The sequence below is a fragment of the Archocentrus centrarchus genome, unplaced genomic scaffold (genome assembly GCF_007364275.1).
Source record: "Archocentrus centrarchus isolate MPI-CPG fArcCen1 unplaced genomic scaffold, fArcCen1 scaffold_26_ctg1, whole genome shotgun sequence".
Classification (NCBI taxonomy): Eukaryota; Metazoa; Chordata; class Actinopteri; order Cichliformes; family Cichlidae; genus Archocentrus; species Archocentrus centrarchus.
The window spans coordinates 2,554,815-2,576,373 of record NW_022060256.1 but is presented as its reverse complement, the minus strand read 5'-3'; the positions used below and the strand labels follow the sequence as shown (position 1 = coordinate 2,576,373).

Genomic DNA, 21,559 nt, shown 5'->3' with positions numbered 1-21,559 from the left:
ATGAATGGCAGCCTGAGTTGTTTGTCCTACAGTGGCCACCATAGATAGAATTACGCACTTGAATTGTTTGGGGAAGAAAACAGAATTCAGTTGACTCTAATCTGCAATCTACTGATATCTAGTGGTGAGAATTTACACTCTGTACCTTTAAGTTGGTAGTGTTACTGTCATGTCAAAAACAAATGCCCTTGTCGTTAGTGCTGGCTAATGTAGGTTACTGGCTGCCATGACCTGGGTCATTGCCTGCAAGATCTTCAGTAAGTGAGCGCTGGATCACATATCCAACAGGATGTGCAATTGGGGTTGATCCCCATAGATGCAACACACCTCAGCACATATGGTTTCTACCATTGCATCTATTACACAAGCAGGCTGTGTGAAGTCACTTCCAAGTCAAATAAGCAATGAGCCCCCCTCATCCTACTCCTGAACCCCTCCACAAACCCTCTGACAAACATACACTCTTCTCAAGGAATATCCAGAAAGGGGACAAGGGTAAAGTCTTCCAAAAAAGGACTCCCACCTCAAAACATTCCTGCAGTACAGGCCATGTTTTCCTTACCCCAACAAATTTACACAGTTGTTAGTGATGGCCCGGGATTCCTCCTAAAGCGTGGCCTACCAATAATAAACAGTATGGCAGCTGACACCGCAAGACACCTGCACGGCTCCCTGACACTGCAGGACTGTTCCCAGGGACTGGGGGCTGAAGGATGGGGGAAGTGGAGGCTATGGGGGCCTTCAGACAGGTTGATGGTGTGTGTGTGTGTGTGTGTGTGTGTGTGTGTGTGTGTGTGTGTGTGTGTGTGTGTGTGTGTGTGTGTGTGTGAGTGTGAGTGTGAGAGAGAGAGAGAGACTAATATGATTTAATTTATGAGAGATTGTGTACAATCTGCAGAAGAAAACTTTCTTGTTTGAGTCTTCAATCAGTTAATCAGTCAGTGAATGATAGTTAAAGCTGTCAAAAGAGACCAATATTTCATTAATCAGTTTCTTTTGTATTTTCAGTATGTACCCTTTGCTTTACATAGACACTTTCTTATTGCCAAACACAAATGCTTAGAGTTCTGTCAAATACAGGTAAAATGGAGAATACCTGACAATACTGAGTTGATTAACGTGCTGTCTTTCTTTTTAATTGCACTTAGATTCATTTGTAACAGTAGATTGTTCTGCAGGGCTGCTTCTTAAAGTGTGACAGATTTTCTGTGTTGTACATCACTGCGGGCTGTTGGTCAGACATTTCTTTGACATTTTATTCTTTAAACTTTATTGTTAAGTGAGTAACTGAGAAAGTCAAAGCTCAGTCATTAGTGTAAAAAATAATCATGTTTATAACAGCAGTTCACAGAAGCATTTGTCTCAATGCACTTTATATCAGGTAAGTGTAATGGTAGTCGTGCTGAGCAATTAAAGCTCATTTGCATACACATTTATAGAGTGCTTTTATTCAGCGCCTTTTAGGGGCTTTGTCTAACAGTCATGCAGACATTCACACTGCAATGGATGCATTGGGAGCGCCTCAGGGTTCACTATCTCGCCCGAGGATATTTTGACATGCAGTCGTACATACAGTCGTACACACCTCACAGACACACACATTCAGGCTGCTCCTCTGCAGGATGTCAGGTGGTCTGGCATTGTGTCCCCACCTGTAGAACACCGTCAAAGCACAAAGGAGGGCCTCCTGTCAGCTTCTGTTTGACTTGATTTTGTAAAACCCTCTCAAACTGTACATCCGTGGGCCTTTGAAAGATGAGCCAAAGGTTTGTGGAGTCATTGACATCTGTGTGTTAAGGAGGCACAGGGTCCCGCTCTGTTGTTCCGTTTCATTGTTTGCTTCTGTATAAACATGCTTATGTTTGGATATTTGGGAAGGGGGGGTACTCAAGAGGACTTATTATTATCTAACCTTCATCTTAGGGTCACGGGTGAAATTTGAACACCTTAAAAAAAAAAGATTTTCAAACTGAGTCTCACAAAAAGCCAGAATCTCTACCTGGGACCTGTGCAGTGCTCAGCTTCTCAGGCATTAAACAGACTGATGTTTGCCATAAAGCGGGGCCCCTCGCTGCCCTCTGAGGTCACAGCACCTGTTCTTGGTAATTGCTGGCAGGTGACGTGAGGCCTCCACTTGTTTTCCATGGTGTAAGGTGGAGGTCCCCCTGCTTCCTCCTACATGTTGCTTGTTTGGAGCAAATAATAGAGTCTGCTCGTTTGTTCTGCCTCCCCTGCTCCCAGTGAGTGAAATGACTCTGCCCACCTCATTCAGGCTCTTCCAGTTTGTGTGTGATAAGCACGCAGGAGGAAAATCTTATTTTAAAAGAAATATACAAGATCTTTTCTTTTTTCCAAGGACCAGGTTTAAACTAATGTTCAGTTCTAATTTTACAGAAACTCCTGTTAACACACTGTTTTCTTAAGAAATAACGTTCAAAAAACTTTCACAGAAAAAGCATTTATTGGTTATTGTGGCATTTTATTGCTACATGCATTACTAAGCAAAATGTGTCATCTTGGATTTGTAGTTGTTTTTCCAAACACAGGATAATCGAATCGTTGCAGAAATCATAAACGGCAGATCTTGTTGGGCTTAAAGTAAAATTCCAAGTTTGGAAAATATTGCAGAACCAAAGGATCCTCCCACTTCATAATCACACTGAATAAACTGAACAGAACAAAATGTTGTTTGTTTTGCTTGGATGTACCATAAAAGATTAGCCTGGATTACATGAATGCATCTTGTTAAGTGAAAAATTAATCAAAGATTTATATTCACATATTTTATATTGTTTTATATTGTTTTATATTGTTAATATCACTGACGTAACCATGTTACAGTTGCATCCACTCAGGCAAAGACCTCCAAGAACTGGAGACTGTATAGAAACGAGGTGTTTAGTAGTTACAGTGTGAAACTGGGGAAACTTTTTAGTTTGTGTTTGGTGTGTAAATAAAAAACAGTGATTTTATTGACACTTGTTGCCATTTTTGTCTTTGCTGGGTCCACCTGATGATGTCTTTTCAAGGCTGGCTGCTGGAGGACAGAAGCCAGTAGATAGGGTATATGGCTCAGTCCTGCTGTGAACCTGATAGCATCTGTTTTAAACATTTGAGAGGCAGAGAGAAAGCAGCCCTCTTTTCGTCTGAGCTCTGGAGTGCTAGTTATCTCATGCCTTTTTAGTAAAAGGATCCACAGATGGCCCGTGTCCTGACAGCTATACAAATGTGATATCACTAGCTAAGGTATTCCACAAGGATCCTCTTACTGTGTTACTGTAGTGGGACTCATTCATGCCCAGAGTAAACAAAGCAAGTGAGCCACAAGAAGAGTTCTCCTTTCTGAAGACGAGGCAGAAAAGACTGAGAGAAAAGCTGCTTTTTTATCTGTGTGAAGGCAGACAAAACAACCTCTTCACACCTGAGTGTGTCTTCTCTTCAGTTCTTCCCCTGCATTGTCTTCGTGCGTTATCGAAACCATCAAATCAACATGAAAAGATCATTTCATCTCCAGCTATCGCCTCAGGGGGGGGGGGGGGGGGGGGGGGCATTCGTCATCATTTCTCTCAGGTTGTGTCTAGTTTGAACTCATTTCAAGACCTCTGATGAGCGGTCATGTGCTTTGTTGGACAATCCAGACCTTTCTTCATTGTGTTTGAATCACATCGTGTTTGGATTATAGGTGGCCGAGTGTCGCCTGCACATCCTGTGTTATTTCATATTCCAAACAGGTATTAAGTTTATGTTGTGTTTCCAGTGTCTCTGTACTGTTTTGGTACATGGTATTGTCACAATAATGAACTGTACAAAAAAATGTAATGTATGGCAACCCTGCTATTAGAAGTCTTACTGTAAAGACAGATTGCATCATTCAACTTAAGACCTCTCTTAAGTTGAATGATGCCTGTCTGGGTGGGTTTTCCAGAGACTTCAAACATCAAGACGGGCTCTGTCATTTCCATGTAATTTTACTAGATTGACTTGGTCTGAAGTCACAACTTTGCTTCAAAGGGCTTACAATCTGCACAACATATGACACCCTCCATTCTTAAACCCTGAAATCTTGAAAAAGCTGAGAAACCTGAACAATGAGGGAGGGTTCCCTCTGCAGGACGGGCACTCACGCAACAAATCCATCTTTACTCTCCCTCCCTGTTAACCAAAAAGTCCTTATATGGCACTCAGCATCAAGCTTTAACTAAGCACTTCACTTGTTCATGTCATTTCAAAGTGCATTCTTGCCCAGCTGTAGGTGTGCTGGAACGGATCTGAGACTTCAGTTACTGTAAGTGGAAGGATTCGGTCCGTGTCCCACGCTATTATCTGAGCAGGATATGTTGTAGACAGCCCACTTCTGTGAGCGAGGCTATTGAAGTATAACATAAGTTGGACTCATTGCTGATTTGAACCTGATTCAAAGTAAAACATGAGCCTTTGTATTTCAAAGTGGGAGGATTTGTAACTGATCCCTTCTATCTGTCCACTTTCCACAAGTGACATTTTCCTCACTGGCTTTTACTCAGGAGAGGTTTGATGGTCATGATTATTTACACAGAGGGTTTCCTTCTTTTTCTCTCTTTTTACAGTCGGTCATTTTCATAAGGGATCATAATACTCTTGGACAGGAAGTATCTGGCTATATAGACTACGCCCACAGACTCAAGACCCAAGATTTTGAACCATATTTCAGTGGAAAGAAGAGGCTCATGCCAGGGCGCTCAGATTTATGGTAAGTCTCCTTCCAAAATAACGTGTCCACATTGGTTTGAGAGACCTTTACTCTGGGATTTGACAGAATTTGAAGGGTAAGGAAATCTTATTATCCAAAAATAAAATTTCACATTGTCATGAGATACCAGTATAGGTTTTGAAGGAGCTCTGCAGTATAGCTGATCCATACAGAGCCAGCTGCTGCGAGCTGAAGACGCTGAATAAATAAAGGTTAATAAAGTAGAGCTGGCCAATGCAGACATGACTGAAGTCCCGATTTAAGCAGACTTAAATCATGAGATTATTTTTAATGTAACAGGTCATCACAGATAAGTGTCATGGAGTTTATGTATCAGATAATATCCTGAGATTAGACAAATGCCAGGATGAAGTGAACTGGAAAGAGCCAGGAATCATATTTAGTGAATCATCTTTTAGGTGGTGGTCCAGTATTAACACTTTGATGTGCAAAAGTTCAGTTCTGTCAAATTTCAGAGTTTTGTGTTTCTGTCAAATATAAATTTGTTCAGTGAAAATTAATCTGCAACAGGATTATTTATTTCAAGAAATTAATTGAATCAAGATTTGTCCTGGAGTTTAAAAAAAATGTATCCATTTGAGATCCCAAATGATTCTGTGGAGCAGTCGGAGGGCGAATCCAGGCATTTTGATTTCACATGCTAGTATTTGCTGAAAGGGAGCCGGTCTGATTCTGAGCCTTTCTTTCAGCCATAAAATTCTGACATCACCAGCATTTAAACTGGTTCCTCTTAGGTCTTGTTGTTGGTGTGTAATTCTCTGCCACTGTGCCAGATCTCCCAGAAAAAGGGAGACTCAGTTGTTTATCCACAGCAGACCAAGAACAGTGCGTTTGGTAACACACTAGCTGTGAAACAGTGGAAATGCTGCTGCTCAAAGTAAACAGAGTTCTCAGACAACCAGTGATGAAAGCTGAAGGAAACAAAGAGAGAAGCACAGACGGGTGATGGTCAGAGCTTCAGTTTAAAGGAATTCAAAGACAGCTGTCAGTACCACGGCTCAGTCAGCACATTTGCCCTTTGCCACTTTAAATAAGGAACATTTTATTAAGTGTTATGCCCCTCTGCAATCCCTACTCTCTTTGTGGTGGCAGTGAGAGCGTTTCAGGTGCTGCCTCTGCTAATTGCTGATTATCTGCACCTGATGAGGTTTGGATTAAGGCATGTATGAGATCAGCTTTGCAGGGCTCACCACTTTTTGCTCTTCTGCTCTCTTGGTTGCAGTGGTTTTAGCAGCGCTTACCAAGGGATATAAAATAAAACCCATTTTTTCTTAAAACTCTGGTGTCAGTCTCCACTCTATGTTGCAGCTTTCAAGCCAGGTCGTAACACTAACCCACGGTGACCTTTAGTGATTTAGTGAGGGGTGACTGTAGCTCAGGAGGTTGCATAGGTCACCTACTGATTGGAAGGTCAACAGTTCGATTCTTGGCTACTCCAGGCTGCATGCCAATGTATCCTTGGACAAGATACTTAACCCCAAGTTGCTCTCTGATGCAAGTGTTGGAGTGTGAATGTTAGATAATAAAAGCGCTTAGTTAATCATAGAAGTGCTTGTATGAATGGGGTAAACGTGTTGTATAAGCGCTTTGAGTGTTCAAACAGAGTAGAAAAGTGCTATATAAGAACTGGTCCATTTACCAAATGTGGACAAACACATTTTCAGTTCTTGGCTAAAGTCGATCCATTTTAGTAAAGATACACTGTGGACTGTATGTTGGACAGTTTAGTCACACAATTCCAGAACAAGCCATAAATGAACTGCTGACCTTGCAGGTGTAAGCTAAAATCTGCCCTCACTGAGTGGTAACTCAGCGAGGCAGGTAACATCTTTATAATTCTTGGTGTATCAGGAAAGCTGTTTACATAGAGAGCTGTTGGCCAAAACCATTCCCACATTCCACATATTCGTGCAGACTAACACCTTTCCAACATTTCAGATACGTGCGAGAAATCCCAAAAGGACAAACACAACTGGACGGGTGAGAATGAGAGCGTAATACGTGGTTTTGTTCAGAGTTCAGCCAAATGGCGCTCAGCCTGTTTGACCTCAGTGACAGCAGGCAGAACAAGGTCTATAACCTCCCAATGCTGATTTTAAAGGGACGATTATACTTGTTTTTTATAATGTTTCAGTATTTTTACATACAACTGTAACTTTTGCTTTCCATCTTATTGTGTGAACCCACCAGCAGGACAGCATCATAATAATCATCAGGTTTCTGAACAAATCCCATCTTTTTAATGTCTGTGCCAAACTTTTGGTTCGGTCCAAACTGGACTGAGACATGGTGAATATTTTAATAGATGCTTTGCCCACTGATTTCTTTTCATTTCCAACTGTTTGGAATTTGTGAACTGTCTCAGTGGTTTGTTGGGTATAAAAAAGCTTCACTTCATTCACTGCTGTTTTATAAGCTCAGTGTGCACTGATAATATTCCAAATGTAAAACGGCAGGCTTTGAGGAAACTGATTGTTCCAGCAATCAAAAGACCAGAATGACAGTTTTAATTTTGGAAGCGGTTTCTGCTTCCTTTTGAAACCAAAGTGTGAGGCATGTGAAGCTTTGTTGTCTTATTTATCCATTTCTCACCACGTGTTTGACTCACAGCCCGCTCGTGGCCTTGAACTCGACCTCCTCTCTGGTGAGTAGAAGCCCTAACAAGCTCTAGGTGTGACTCATTGGGTGAGCATGCCCTGGAGGTAAAGCCTACTCCCTAATGATGCTTTTACGACCCCCTGCTTCTCCACCATCACCCTCCCCTCCCCTCCCTCCAGCTGACCCCTCCAAACTCATTTTTCAGTTTCTAAAACTTCTTCAGGTTTGCACGTCTTTGTTTCTGTCCTGTCTTTACTAAACTTGCCTTCCATGCTTTGCTGCCTCTCCTGTTTTCTCCCCTCACATGTCACCCCCCCACACACACGCACACACACACACACACACACACACACACACACACTTTTTTTCATCTCTGTCGGGAACAATAACACCCAGTGTGGTTGCCACTAAGAGGGAGCAGATGCTGAAGCTGCTGCCCACTCAGTGCACTAAACCTCCCACCGCAGGACTCTGAATCCTGTCCCTCCTCCTCCTCCATAGCCACAAAGAACACAGGGCAGCGACACCAGCGCCAGCTTTGGCCTCCACCTCCCACCTCCAGCAAGGGTGGATAGGTTCACGTACGCAGCCTTGGGAAGGAGGGATGTGGGGGTGTGGGGCAGTAGCAGTGTCGTCTTGGACTCAAGTATAAAAGACTAGAGAAAAAGATGTATTGGTGAAAATAATTGAGACTTTGAGGAACAGGTGTGTGTGCTGTTTGTAAAGGAATAAAATGACAGGACTAAATGCAGCAAACCTCCCTTCCAAATTTCCTATTCTTATATCTTACCACAAATCAAATCCCATCGTAGTTCACACTTCGGTTTCTTGTGTGTGAGTTGCAAAAATGTGAAATACTGATGCAGTTGCTCTTATGAATTTCTTTGTAAATAAATGTATTTATTTTCTGTTAATTATATATCCTTCCAGATATTGACATTGATTCTGTAGCAGCAGCAGCTAAACGCTGGCTTTGATTTATTTTAGTAGGCACACTCAGTCGGTGGGTGGGTGGGTCATATAAACATAATTTGTAAAGACATATGTTCTGAGCCTGTGACCTCCAGAGGAAACCTGGTTAAAGGAGATCAAGCACAGGATTTTCACAGCTGCTTCAGAAGAAATTTTACATCTAGAAAGTAGTAAACAACACAAAAGCTCATAACAAGAAAAGTAATATTTGCTCTACTTGCTGTCACTTCAGGGCAAACTCTGGAGTAAGCCTTTAAACAAATAAACCCTGACACTGATACTGCAAATGGAGGGTGAAAAAAGTGTTTAAAGCTAAACTTCAACATAGACGTGCACTGAAGTTCTGACCCTGGTCTAATTAACCCACAGATCTGCAGCTCTGTGCACCCACCTTCCTGCCACTCCAGATGTGCCTACAGCATCTCTGATGTCTATTTAATGTTCACCAGCTAAGTGACCATCTGTTTATGCACTCGAGCTGTTCTCTTCCTTCCTCTCTTTATCTCCCTCTCTTCAGGCCCTGTGTTAGCCAAGAGCTTTAAGAGGCTGAGCAGCTCACTGTATGGGAATCCTAACTGATTTACTGTTTTTCCTGCTTTACATTGTTTCTCTTTTGTTTAACTTGAAATCGTGTCTCTTCCTGAAAACAAAGCTCTTTTCATCTGAAGTATAAAATATCTTTACTCTTCAACAAATCTTTCAAAATGTTTTAAAGTGCTGAATAATATAAATATTTCCTGCCTGCACTGCGTGCGTTTGCCAACAGCCTGAAACAATGAATCTGAAGGATCAGCTCGGTTGAAGCATATAGCGCATGCCTCCTCTGGAGCCAAAACCATGCTGCCGCCACGCTCGGCCTCTGCAGTGCACCTGTGTGTCTGGCTTCATTTTCTGCTGTGAAAATATTTGCACTGCTGTCCCATTTTATTAAGTTTTAATACAAAAGAGAAACTGTTCCAGCTCTGAAGGTGATGTGGCGGCCCCGGCTCAAGCATTGTGCGTGGGTTTTATGGGGTCGGTGGGACATTTTATCAGAATCGAGTCTGCCAGCTCATCTCTGCTGATCTTCACACATGGCACGCACACACTCTGTTGGCCGAATCCCCAGGTTAGATCACACTATTCCCACTGCTGATATGTATAGATTGTTTTGAGTGTCAGACAGCTTTTACCATTTTTATGTATTGTGCATGTAAGAATGAATATCTGAAGTAATTACTGGATGGCAAAGCAGGACTGCAAAATCACAGGGAAAGATACGTTCAAATTAGTGACCGCTCTTTGAATAGCATATGAGTGACGACATTGTGTCTAATTGTAACTAAGCACTTTGAGTGCTCATATCTGAGTAGAAAAGCGCTATATAAGAACTAGTCCATTTACCATTTGATGCTGCGTTCAAATGGAACATAGTATAGCGCCCAGTTCTGTCACTCTGGACTGTGTGTGTGTACATGATGGCAAACAAGCACAGACACACACAGTTTCACTTTTATTAAGTTATAAAAGTCTTTGCAGCTTTTTTTCACTTCAATAAATGGTAAAAAGCATCAAAGGGATTTTTAGTCATCATCAGGTCTATTCACCAAAACCAAAGACTGTATGTAAAAGATGGACATATCCTCCAGACGTGGTCCAGTGGTGCCTTAACTTGCTTTTTCTCCCTAATGGCCATAAGGAGGGTGACTCCTCTGGTTGCAAAAATAAGTCCAATTGTATAAAAGCCCTGCAACAGGCTGACGACCTGAACCGGTTGTACCCCGCCTCTCACCCTATGGCAGCTTTAATCTTTTCTCTGCAGTCAGTGGTAAAGATTCTTTAGTAAAGCTAATATACATATTTGTGTTTTTACAGCCTGTCCACAAACATTCAGTCAGATGAAAAGAGAGAAATTACATTAAAGACAAAAATCTAAACCTCAGAACGATATGACGTTCACTTGTATATCCAGTTTTAACAGCACAGTATACAGCTGTATGTTATCATTTAATATAAACATAATCAATAATGACTGAGTGTGTAGGTGGACAGTTAGTTATGTGTTTGTTAAAAGGGCTGTCAGCTGAATATGGTCATAGACATGATTTGTTGTTGAACTGGACCCGTGACACCCCCAATAGGTTTAACAGTAATTTCGGCACAGTGCACTGCTGCTTTCAACACTGAAGAGGCCTTTGTGATTTACACTGGAAACAGTAACTTCTGAAACACTCGCTAGAATATTTATTCTGCAGCCACTAAAGAAAAAAAAAACTGAACGAATACACATGCTGGGTATTTGCTCTTTATGATATATATCATCCAGCTCCTCTGAGCCCTGTAATGAGACTGTTGACATTACACTGGAAAATGACCGCCTGGAGATAACAATAGAGCTTAGCAGGGTAACTATGGAAAGGGAAAGGACACACTGCACATGTCAAACAGCCATGGTAAATGCATAGGCAACCAGGAACTGGTGCTGAGAGCACCGTCATTGTTTCCACCAGATCCAGGTTCTCACACTTTTATTGGTCCATGTGTCTGGGTGTGGTGCCATTCAGCAGCTGGAGCTTTGTGACCAAATGTGCACCGACCATGTATTGAGTTGCCCTAGTGAGAGTTCATATAGGACAGTGAGAGCGGTGGGTCCAATAAACACATCCAAGTACCGTATGAACAAAATTCTCGGAATTGCTTCAAAAAAATTTTTTTTTTTTTTTACTCTTTCTGTCTTTTTCATGTTCAGTGTTAAAATATCTCACATCTGTCCCAGTAAGCGGTTCACCATGGAATAAAAGTGGTTGACCAAAAAATGTTAATTGTTGTATGGCATTTCGGTATAAATAGTCACTGAAACACTGTCAGGTCTAATTTACAAAGAGAAGAAGGATGCATGTGCCTGGAAGCAAGTCTTGGACAATGTAATTTTCTTCTGAGTTTTAAAGGAAAAACCTCAATTTGTATTTCATAATTGGGTCATTGCAGTAATCTATTCTGAACATGCTTTATTCAGCTCTGTTGGCAGCTTGGAAAAAAGATGCCAGACCTCTCATACCTTATAATTTTATGCATCGGTGTATTTCCCCACACAGTTTGGACTGTTCGGAGGCGTCCAGAGTATGTGTTTCCTGGAGAGGAAGATTACTTTGACAGCTGGTAGGGAATGGTTGACGGATAGCTGAAACATCAGATGGTGTCTAGTGTCACAGTTTCTCACATCTGTTCTATAATAGTAGTACCAAAATATAGCAAAGGCTTTTAGAAATTAACAATATTGATACAATCTTTTGTGTTGTTTTTTTGTATTGCATTATCATTAGATATTAAGTGTTAACCCTCTGAGGTTAAAGTTGTCATTGGTGATGTCCCCAATTGTAATGATAACTTTTACTCTAGCCTTAAGCAATCAGATCTGGCATTTTTGTTTTAGTGAAATAGGACTCCCACGTCTTGGTAATCAGGGAACAAAGAAAATAATTATTCTTTGTTCCCTGATTACCAAGACGTGGGAGTCAGGGAACAAAGAAAATAATTATTCTGTCTGACACAAAGACGTTAGACCCCAGAAACATAAAAACATAGGATTAGGATTTGGATTATCACCTATGCTAACTTAAAGGGTTGTCTGTGTAGGTTCTTAATCATCCAGGTCATGGTAGTTTTAAGTACTTGACTTGAAGTCAAATGGGGTTCCTTTTTAGGTTCCTGAGGTTTTTCCCCTCATCCAAAAAAGCTTCTTCAGTTCTAAAAGCTGATGGGAAGTGCCAAATATTTAACTTCTAATGGGGCTGGCACCTTGAAGGTGGTCCTGAGAGTCGTTGACCCACCCACTCATCATGTGAGTCGTTAGGGTTAGGGTGGGTCACAACTCAGGACCATCTCCGAAGTGAAAACCCTAACTAAAGAAGCCTTTCTGATGAGAGGTGAAGCATTTTTAAGAATAAGAGGTCCAGTTGCCTTCCTCCAAAGACCTCAGAGGGTTCAGTCACAGTTGATTTAAGTAAAGTATAAGTCATGTCCTTTGAGCCAATCCAAGACAAATCTTAAGATAAAGTCAATGAAAATACTTCAGTCAATTCTCAACTCAGCTGGCAAGTCTGAGCATTAAGTTATCAAAGCAAGTCTAAAGTCAGTTGTCAGTTGAAGACTCCAAGTCCTTAGTCTGTTACTGTCTTACATCTCTAGTTCCCGATGGCACGTTCATGTCAACTCATGAGTCTTTCTGAGCCTAAAGTGTAGGCAGAGAGCAGACATCGACTTCTATGTTAAATTCAGCCAAATTTGGGTCAAGGATCATCGCCATCTTTGTCCCCAGGGTTATGGGTTCTGCTGTCATATCCTGAGGTTTCAGAGGTCTTTGATTTTTATGGGTAGACTTGCAGAACTTTCTGATTACACCTTGTATAGGTAAATTACCTAAAAGCAATCAAGTCTTTCAGGCACTGCTAAGTGGCCTGTCATAATGAACTTTTTTAACACTGTTTATAGTGTTTATCATCATTGAAACTATGCTTTCATCATCTGTAGATCTAATAAAGTATTTTCATTTTTTATGTCACATTTGTGTGTCTTTCTTTTCTGTGTTGTCCACATTTGGTAGGTGGACCAAAGGTAGACGTTTTCCTCAGTAGTTGGATCAGGATCTCTGGAACCAGCCTCCAGGTGCTGACACTGGAGATCCACTGTCTTTGAGAATGTAACATACAGCCAGTCCAGGAAAATATGTTACCAGGACACTGAAAGTAAAGTCACTTTTGTTGTTGGCTGGGATACCTGGCCTTTTTCATAGCTATTCAAACACTGACCATTCTGCAGAAATATGTATTTACATTTCCCAAAATTGCATAGTAGGGGTCTGTGGGTTTTGGAAAAGCCACATGGGGAGGATTTATGTTGCTTGTACTATATGTTTGCTTGTAATTTCTAGCAAGCGTGCTTTATATGTTGCAGGCAGAAAATATTTTTATGGCTCAAATGCAAATGGGTATTTGTGACCAGTTTTATGTGCCACTAGAGATTACCTCTTAAACAGGTTCTGCAGAAAACATCCTCACACCAGCGAAACTGCCAGCATATTTCAAAGATTGCACGGGGGCCGACAATGTAAAAGCAAACATTTTGAGACGTATTTTACATAATGTGGGTCATTAATACTTTATATCTACTGTTAATCATGTATAGCTTCCATAAAGCATCACAGCAAGTGAAATATAGCCTGCTGAATGCTGGCAGCGCTCCATTATGTTATGGTCCGATATTAACAGCTTTCTGCTGCAATATCAGCCTGTTTGACTCCCCATCACAGTGTACCGCCTCTCAGATTTACACTCAGCCTTCTCCCTAAGGTCCATCTTTGTTGTTGGACCACAGACTGCTGTTGGGGAGCAGCCAAGGCTCACTAAAGCAACCTTCAGAAACTCAGGGTGAAATACAGAGTTGTGCTGCTAGTTATATCAAAAGTTAATGATAAGAACCACTGAACATTAATGCTGCCTGAAGAGTAGAACTCTACAAGACACAAGCATTATTTATTACTCATCGCTTGCTTTAACAAGTAGTGTAGTTGTGTTATCCTGGATTTTTGTGTTGATTTGATGCTTGGGGGTTTTTGGGGTTTTTTTTAATTGCTGGGCCATATTTGTAGGCAAGCTAGACAAAGGTTTCTTCATTAGTCTAATGCCCAGCTGATATTAACCCTAGTTTTTCCCGTGCCTCATTCACATTCTGTAGAAAATTCTGGGTTTCTTCTGCACGATGTTAACTAAACTTAGTTTACCCGCTAACATCAGAAAATGTGACAAGCTCAAGCCGCCATCTTGGTATTTGGAAATGAGACGTGATGACTGAGGAATGGATCTCATGAAGGGAAACTTCACACCCACTTGCTGGCGACTTGTCAGTCACGCAGTAAAGCATATTTGGCTTTATCTGCTTTTTGGCTATAATCTGGACCACAGTTTACAAATTGAAAATAATATTTTCTATAAGACTTGAACCTAGCGATTGAGGTCATAAACTCATCAGAAGAGCATTTCCTGAGGTCACAGACAAAGGGGCTGAAGGGAAATTTTTCCATAGACATCCATACAAATGGATGACCCTTTGAAAGAATGGAGGTTTACGGCACCAACATGCTGGTATCAACCTACTTCTGACTGCTTTGGTCGCTAGCAGATTGACTGTCTAACCATCAAGCAGTAGTAAAACCTGAAACTATGCATTCTTTACAGTTTCACTGACGCTCAGAGAGTAGTTGACAAGTGTTTGCAGTCAAGTAGGAGTCTTCTACTTCACAGCAACTGCCAGCAACCACTTGCAACTGGTTGGGGAATATTCAGTTTTCCCTAGTGGCCAGTGGTTGCCAGATGGCAGCCAGCAGGTCTCTATGCCTGTGTGAGTGAGGCCTAACATCACCGGATGTAGGTCATCATTTCTGGTGCAATGTTGGATTTATTTTGTTTCCTAGCAAGAAAATAAAAAGGTTAAAAATGATCGAAACAAAGGGGAGGGGGGTGTTATTTCTGAGCTAATATTAGCTAGTGTTGCTCATTGTTGGTGCTTCAGGGGAGCCAAAGAGAGGCAGTGAGGAGCTAGTGTAATTTTAGCTTGTTTTTTTGGGGGGTTTTTTTTGCACTATACGCTACAGTGCACTTACATGTAAGGTACCACAAAGCTTCTCAAAGAAATATCACATTTCTGAACAATCAAATATCAATTACAGTGTGTACGATACAAAGAAAAAGTGTTTTAATACACAAATATATTGTAAATGAAATGCATATTAAAACCAGAAGGGGCATTGTAGCTTAGCCTGGCCTCGTTTAATGTTGATTTAGCTTTTCTTCTTTTCCTTTCTCCAAAACAAAGTTAGACCAGTTTTGAAACTTGTGCTTTTGGTTTACTCTTTTCCATGCCTGGTTCTTCTCAACTAAAAGGCTGTGATGTTTCCAAACTCAACACAGGAACAATGCAGTACTCAACCCAATCATAATGAGATGTTTTCAACTCACAGCTTCTCGTATTTCATGTCAACAAAGAGAGATGATCTGCCAATTTTATGGCTAAAGAATGTCAACTTGATGTTTTTTTTCTCCTTCAAAAAGCACTTTCCCTCCAAGAAAAGGCTTGAGAAGTGTTCTCTACCTAACTGTATAATATATTAAACTACTAATAAATCACAGTCTAAAGTTGATGCACATGCTCAGCAAATTATCTTCATCTCCAAGTACAAACATTTTTGTTCCTCTCGGTCAAAACGTTGCACACTCTTGTTCTGCTGTATCAGAAATACTGTAGAACCTAAAAGCAGAGCAGGGTCCAGTCGGATGCTGTAAATTAATCAGGCATTTATTTTGGAATTCAGACCTTTCTTTGGTTTCACTTGCTTATTAGTCCCAGCTTTACTTTAATGCCTGGCTTGGCGAACTCCAAAGATCAAATTGGAAACAGACTTCTCACTATTATAAAAGTTGCCTTACTCTGCAGGTTGCTTTCCTTTCTTTTCTGTAAAACAATGTTCTTTTATAACCTGTTGTTGAATAATAATATGATAATGATGGCTGTGAAATCCATGAAGTTTTTTTCATACTCATGTGAAGTCAAGACTTCAAAATGGTCCTTTTTCTTTATTTAAAGTCTCCTGTTATGTGAGCTTATAAAGAGAAATGTTCTCAAAAAGCCAGCGGGTCGAGTAGCACACGCCACGAGGGCTGCGCATCAGTCGTTTCTTCCTAATAAAATCTTACTGTCACGGCTCGCTGCTGTGCAGGCAGGAATGAGGACCACAAAACACAGAACTCCGGGACAGGTGTAAGTCACTCACACACTTTATTTGCACTAATACACAGAAATACAGGAGCTCTCCCCGGCATACACCTAACGGGGGAAGAGCCGTGCAACTAACTGGGCTTTACTCGAACGGACAAAAATGCAAGACACCAGCGAACAACCAATAACGTGGCAACAGGCATAGAAAACACAAGACTTATATACACAGGAGGTAATGGACAAATGGGAAACAGCTGGGAGGGAAACACAGGAAACAAACTAAACCCAAAGACCTACCAAAATAAAACAGGAAGAAACCTAACATTGTACACACAGGCTAAACAACTAGGGACAACACATAAGCACAGGAAGACAGAAACACAGAAACCATAATAAGAACCCCCCCCCCCCCCCCCCCCCCCCCCCCCCCACACACACACACACACACAAATAAAAAAAAAACAAAATCAGACCAGGGCGGGAGGAGGGGGAACTGGACGGAGGGACAAAACAAAACAAAACACAGGCCAAAACAGAGTCCAGAGGATGAGGGCCAAGACGGCCAGAGAAGTTCCGGAGGACCAAGGTCAGAGCAGAAAGAAACAAGAACAGTGCCCAAACAAAAAACAACGGCACAAGAAAAACAAGCCATATCGTTCAGGGGGCCATCCAGGCCAAGGGCCAGAACTAACAAGCCGAGGAACACAAGGTTTGTCAGGGGCCGACCGCGCTCCCAGCGGCGGCGGCGACGTGACCAGACGGGAGGCTGACCGCGCCCCCAGCGGCAAGACGAGACTGGCGGGCGGCCACGTGGCATCCGGCGGAGGCTCACCAGAGCCCTAGCTAGCCTAGACTCTCCTGAGCCCTGGATGGTCGAGGACTCGGGACACTCGGGTTGAGCGGGACCCCCTGACAAGGCTGCGGTGCAGGGTGCACAGCTGTCTCCCTGGACAGCTGGGGCTGCTTTGGGGATTGGTTGAGTGTGTCTAGTGGTGGTGAGGATGATGGTGACAAGGGCTCTGACTGGGAAACTAGGTGCTCTGACTGGGAGGCTACTACAGCTACCTGGGGCTCTGACTAGGAGGGAGGGAGCTGGAGCTACAGCTGGCGTGGACTGAGGCTTGGAAGCTTCTGCTGCAGCCGGCGTGACACTTACAAAGTCATGCAAAAATACACATTCTGCACTTTTCATCTTTTTTCTTTGTAACATATAAAGGTGACATATATAAAGTGTTTGTAGCCATTATGTATGAACACTTTGGGCTAAAATATATTCCAATGTCCAGGTCATGTAGAGATTTTTGATTTTGCAGTGCTGCTTGGAACTAGAAAACAGATTTATTGTTGATTATTTCTTATAATCCAACATAGGGCTTGAGGAAAGACATTATAAATGACATTGCACAGACCTAGAGACCAGTTGGCGAATGCCTGGCAACCACCAGTCACTAGGGGAAAATGACTGTTCCCAACTGGTTGTGAGGGGTTGCTGATGGTTGCTTGCTGTTGCTAGATGAAATTGGTAACAAAGCAGTATGCGGTGCTGCACCAAAACCCTTGTTGCAGTTGCTTTGGTGATTAGCAGATTGCCACATTTCCCTGGGGCTTGGCAGCAGGTCTCTAGGCATGTGTGAATGAGGCCTTAAGGACTACGTTTGTGTGGCCTCAGGAAAGCAAAAGCAGAAACCTGGAAGGACAGAAAACTCTGGAAGTTACCTTCCGACACAGTGTCAGATGTTCTTCTGTCTTTCCTAAAAATACTTCCTCAAACAGCTTCTCTCCCAGAAATGATCATCACTTAAGTGCATTCAGATGGTTTGGTGGTTAATGCCAGCACCATTTTTTTTGTTTGTTTGTTTTTTTAGAAATGTAAACATGATGGTAATTGTGCCTTCGTGTTTAAATTGTCTTCCACTGTATGCATAGACATTTGCTGCTGCCAACATGGCAACATTTTCCAGCTGGCTTCAGGGAGAACCAGTGTTACATCAGTTCAGTAACCCCATGATTTCTCCAAGAATATTCAAGCTCTAAATGAAATGACTTCACTCCAACCAGCTTATATTTCCTGTCACCTTTTTCTGCAGCTACTACAACTGGAAGACGCTGGTATCCACATCCAACTCGAGCCCAAACTTTGAGGTGATTTATGATAACCCTGATGGGCTTCTCTTTAAGAACAAGAGGGACAAAAAGATCCTGAATTTGGACCCTTTGGTAGGTTTTTGTTGCTGTGCTGCTTTGTCTTTAAACCTAGGGAGACAAATGGTGCTGCTAATTGGATCAGGTCACCTGTTCCATGGCAGTAAAAATGTCTCAGGGGAGTAAAAAGGCTTTAGGGCAAAACCTCTTTTCAAATCCTTTTTGTGTACTTCTTCAGAAAACAGATTTTGTTGTCCTTGTGGCTCAGGTGACTGACATTTACCTTCAGCATCCTGTTAGTTTGTTATACTATCTTGTTACCTTTAACAACTTTTACTTTGTTCCACTGCCTCCTGTTTTAACCATTAACTGCAGATGTTGGGAAAAAAAATCACTTATTTTTCACCCACTCACATAGAAATTATGTCAGAGACTGCACTGTAAGAGGTTGTGGAGGCAGAGCGAGATAAAGAAATCAGTGGGAGGGAAAGATATTTGCTTTCCACCTGCACAAAGGAGGGAGGATCAAGGGGTCGAGACAGGTGCTTCCTCCACACTCACAGCCTAACAGGGGCCCTGGAAGAATAACGACTGACTGGTGTTTTTTTCCCTCCAGTTTCCTTCTTTGCTGGGGGGTAGGGAAGTAGTTGGTGGGGCTGAACTATTTTGAAATTGCAGACAGAGCTGTGGGGACTGCGTTTTTGAGGCCAAGCGCCAAAATGGCAGCACAGTGTTCTAGCTGTGGTCGAGCACCGCCCCAACCAGGCTGTCTATTAAAAACACAAGCAAAGGCAAAGGGAGCCAGACACAGCAAACCACCCGTGTGCCCAGAACCCAGCTCAGCTCAGCCCAGATTGGCTCGGCACAGAGCGGCACAGAACCGTCCGGCCTTTAACCCACCGTGAGCTCACTAGCTGCTCATGTGGTCGCAGATCCGCAGGGGAACCTTCCAAAATCAAAGCTCACATCAACTCGTTTTGGGTGGCTTGTTTGTTTTTGTGCCTTTGTCATTCCATGACCACTTTTCTGCCCCAGCCAAAAAGTGGGTTGGGGGTGGAGAGGTTGTCATTTTGTAGTTATGACAATGGCTTGAATGGCTTGGCAAAGTAAAAGTTTCAGAAAAAAAACCCAAAAAACTGTCTTTATGCTGAAATTTGAAGAACAGGGGAAATGGATGTGAATCTTAATGTGAGTTTTAATGACACTGTTTGGTTTCTATCTAAAAATAGATGCTTACCATTAACCAGCACTTCCCATTTCCCCTCAGCATGTCCATGCCGTCAGGTTTATGGGTTTATTTTTATTGATGCTCTTTTGAACTTGCGGAGGAAGACGGTCTCAGTTATTAGGACACCCACTAGTGTGGTTTAGGTAAAAGTGTAAATTGAGTGTAATGGTTTGCTATGGTCCTGCTCCCTCCAGAAGCTTTTGACACACTTAGCCTTAAATAAATGTTCCCAGCTGGTAGTGGCTTCACATCTTAGTGGTGGCGCTGTGTCAGCTTTGACGGTCAACATAACACAAAACATCTTGGAAAATGGACAGTTACAGTCACTGTCAAATTATGCAGCATTTGCTCTCCCCTTTACTAAACCTGCTATTACAAAGAGGTGTGCTTTCTTTAATTGCTAACATACTGTCTGTGACTGCTGTCACATTTTCAGTGTGCAGTAAGATATTTTTAATTTAACACTCAGCCTAATGTTTCCATGTGGGAAGGTGTCTTTTGTATTTGCGACACCACCGATCTTGCCAGCTCTGTGCTTACTTGCAGCTTTTAGCTTCGTTCAGCTCATAGTTTTGGTTCTAAATGACTGAAGGTGCAGATTTGAAACACAGCAGAAAAAAGTTATAACGCGAGTATATAAAAAGACATGGTCTCAGTAACTGAGACCTGAAGCTAAACAAGACTTGAAACTAGTGATTGAGGCCATAAACTTATAAAGAAAGTGCTTAATGTCATAGATCAAGTGAGAAGAAGGGCCTTTTTCTATGCAATTGGACACCTTGGCTAATGCCCCCTGTTGGCCATTAGAAAGACTGCAGATTTTAGGCTCATCCACATTGGCTTCACTTTTATGCACAGAAGCTACATCCATCTGTTCTTATACAATTCTTGAAAACATGTTGACATCTTAAAAATCAGTGATATCAGTTTGAGTCTAAAATGCTTATAAAGAAGTTTTGAATTGTAGACTGCAGAGAGCACTGCCTCCAAACTCCCCATCACTAATTTCTCTGTGCTCGGTTTCAGTCTGGTCCTGGCGAGGACTCCAAGAGGACGTTCCTGCAGTCGGACATCTACATTCATGCTGTCATCTATGACCACAACATCAGGACAGTCTAAGCTTCAGAGTCCGTCGCCGACACTTGCATGCATATGGCACATATTTGGAGAGCACTGGAAGCCTCTAATTTGACTGAGTTGCTGTAGTTGCCCCATCATTTACAAACTGGTCCCCTCATATCATGCATGCCATCTGGGTGGAGGTGTTGCCGTAAAGAAATGGCTTTAAACTGAGGAATCCCAAAGGATGAAGTTGATGGACTCGTGTGACAGCAGGTTTATTTGCTGAGCTTTTCTGTGTAACGCTGGCCTGAAATGATTCCATCCAGATCAGGTGTGGCTGTGCTTTTCGCCGTTACCCGTGCCAGCAGCGTTAGTTTGGGGCAAGAACCTGCTCAGAGACCCCTGGCTCGCTCCAGCATTTGGCCTGGCATGTTTTAGGCTGTTTGTCTAAACAAATTAAAGGCGTAAGAGCTTTGAAAGATGATGGGGGTTGCTTTCATGTCCTCCCCCAGGCTGCGGTAGCTCCAATTGGAGTGGGTAATGGGCTTAAAGCATTCCGTATGTTTCCAGATACAAGGCACACGTTATGAGACATCAAAGTGCCCTATCATTTACATATTAGTCATTCACTATGACATTTTAAAATTATTTACAAAGTTCAGAATAATTTTAGCAACTTGCTTCCCTTTCAGTCTGTAAGCTGAGTCTTTATTTGTTCATAAATGTATTTTGTGTGGATTCTGCTGACTCATGCTTCTAACCATAGAGTACAGCATCCCCTAATTCTCTTTTTTTTTTTTTTTTTTTACATGTATTAACTTTTCACTCACAAGTAAATTTTTTTCCAAATGCCTTTAAAAATTGTGGGTGCACCATTTTAATAGTTTTCTTTTTATTTGGTTTTGAGGTTCAGATTAGCTTAGACTCCTGTCATGCTGGCATTATGACTCTCACAGTATCAGATTTTCACTTCATGATAAATATGTTCATATAGAAAATCTTGGGGGACATTGCAGTAGTGATGCTTGTCGGTCTTATCGAACTCTGTTTGTTGTGTT

General features: G+C 42.0%; 1 protein-coding gene across 1 annotated transcript; it reads left to right on the top strand.

Moving 5' to 3' along the window:
• The first annotated feature begins 226 nt into the window (after window positions 1-226).
• LOC115775884 (cilia- and flagella-associated protein 299-like) lies at window positions 227-21,215 on the top strand. Its single transcript, XM_030723393.1, has 4 exons — window positions 227-257; window positions 4,495-4,729; window positions 18,157-18,286; window positions 20,466-21,215. The coding sequence occupies exons 1-4, from the start codon at window positions 227-229 to the stop codon at window positions 20,556-20,558; spliced, it is 489 nt and encodes a 162-aa protein (XP_030579253.1). The 3' UTR covers window positions 20,559-21,215.
• Window positions 21,216-21,559: the final 344 nt, after the last annotated feature.

Coding starts and splice junctions, on each gene's coding strand:
- LOC115775884 (XM_030723393.1), top strand. CDS start 227: ATGACCTGGGTCATTGCCTGCAAGATCTTCA. Junction 4,730..18,156: donor CCAGGGCGCTCAGATTTATG/GTAAGTCTCCTT, acceptor CTTTTTCTGCAG/CTACTACAACTGGAAGACGC. Junction 18,287..20,465: donor TCCTGAATTTGGACCCTTTG/GTAGGTTTTTGT, acceptor GCTCGGTTTCAG/TCTGGTCCTGGCGAGGACTC.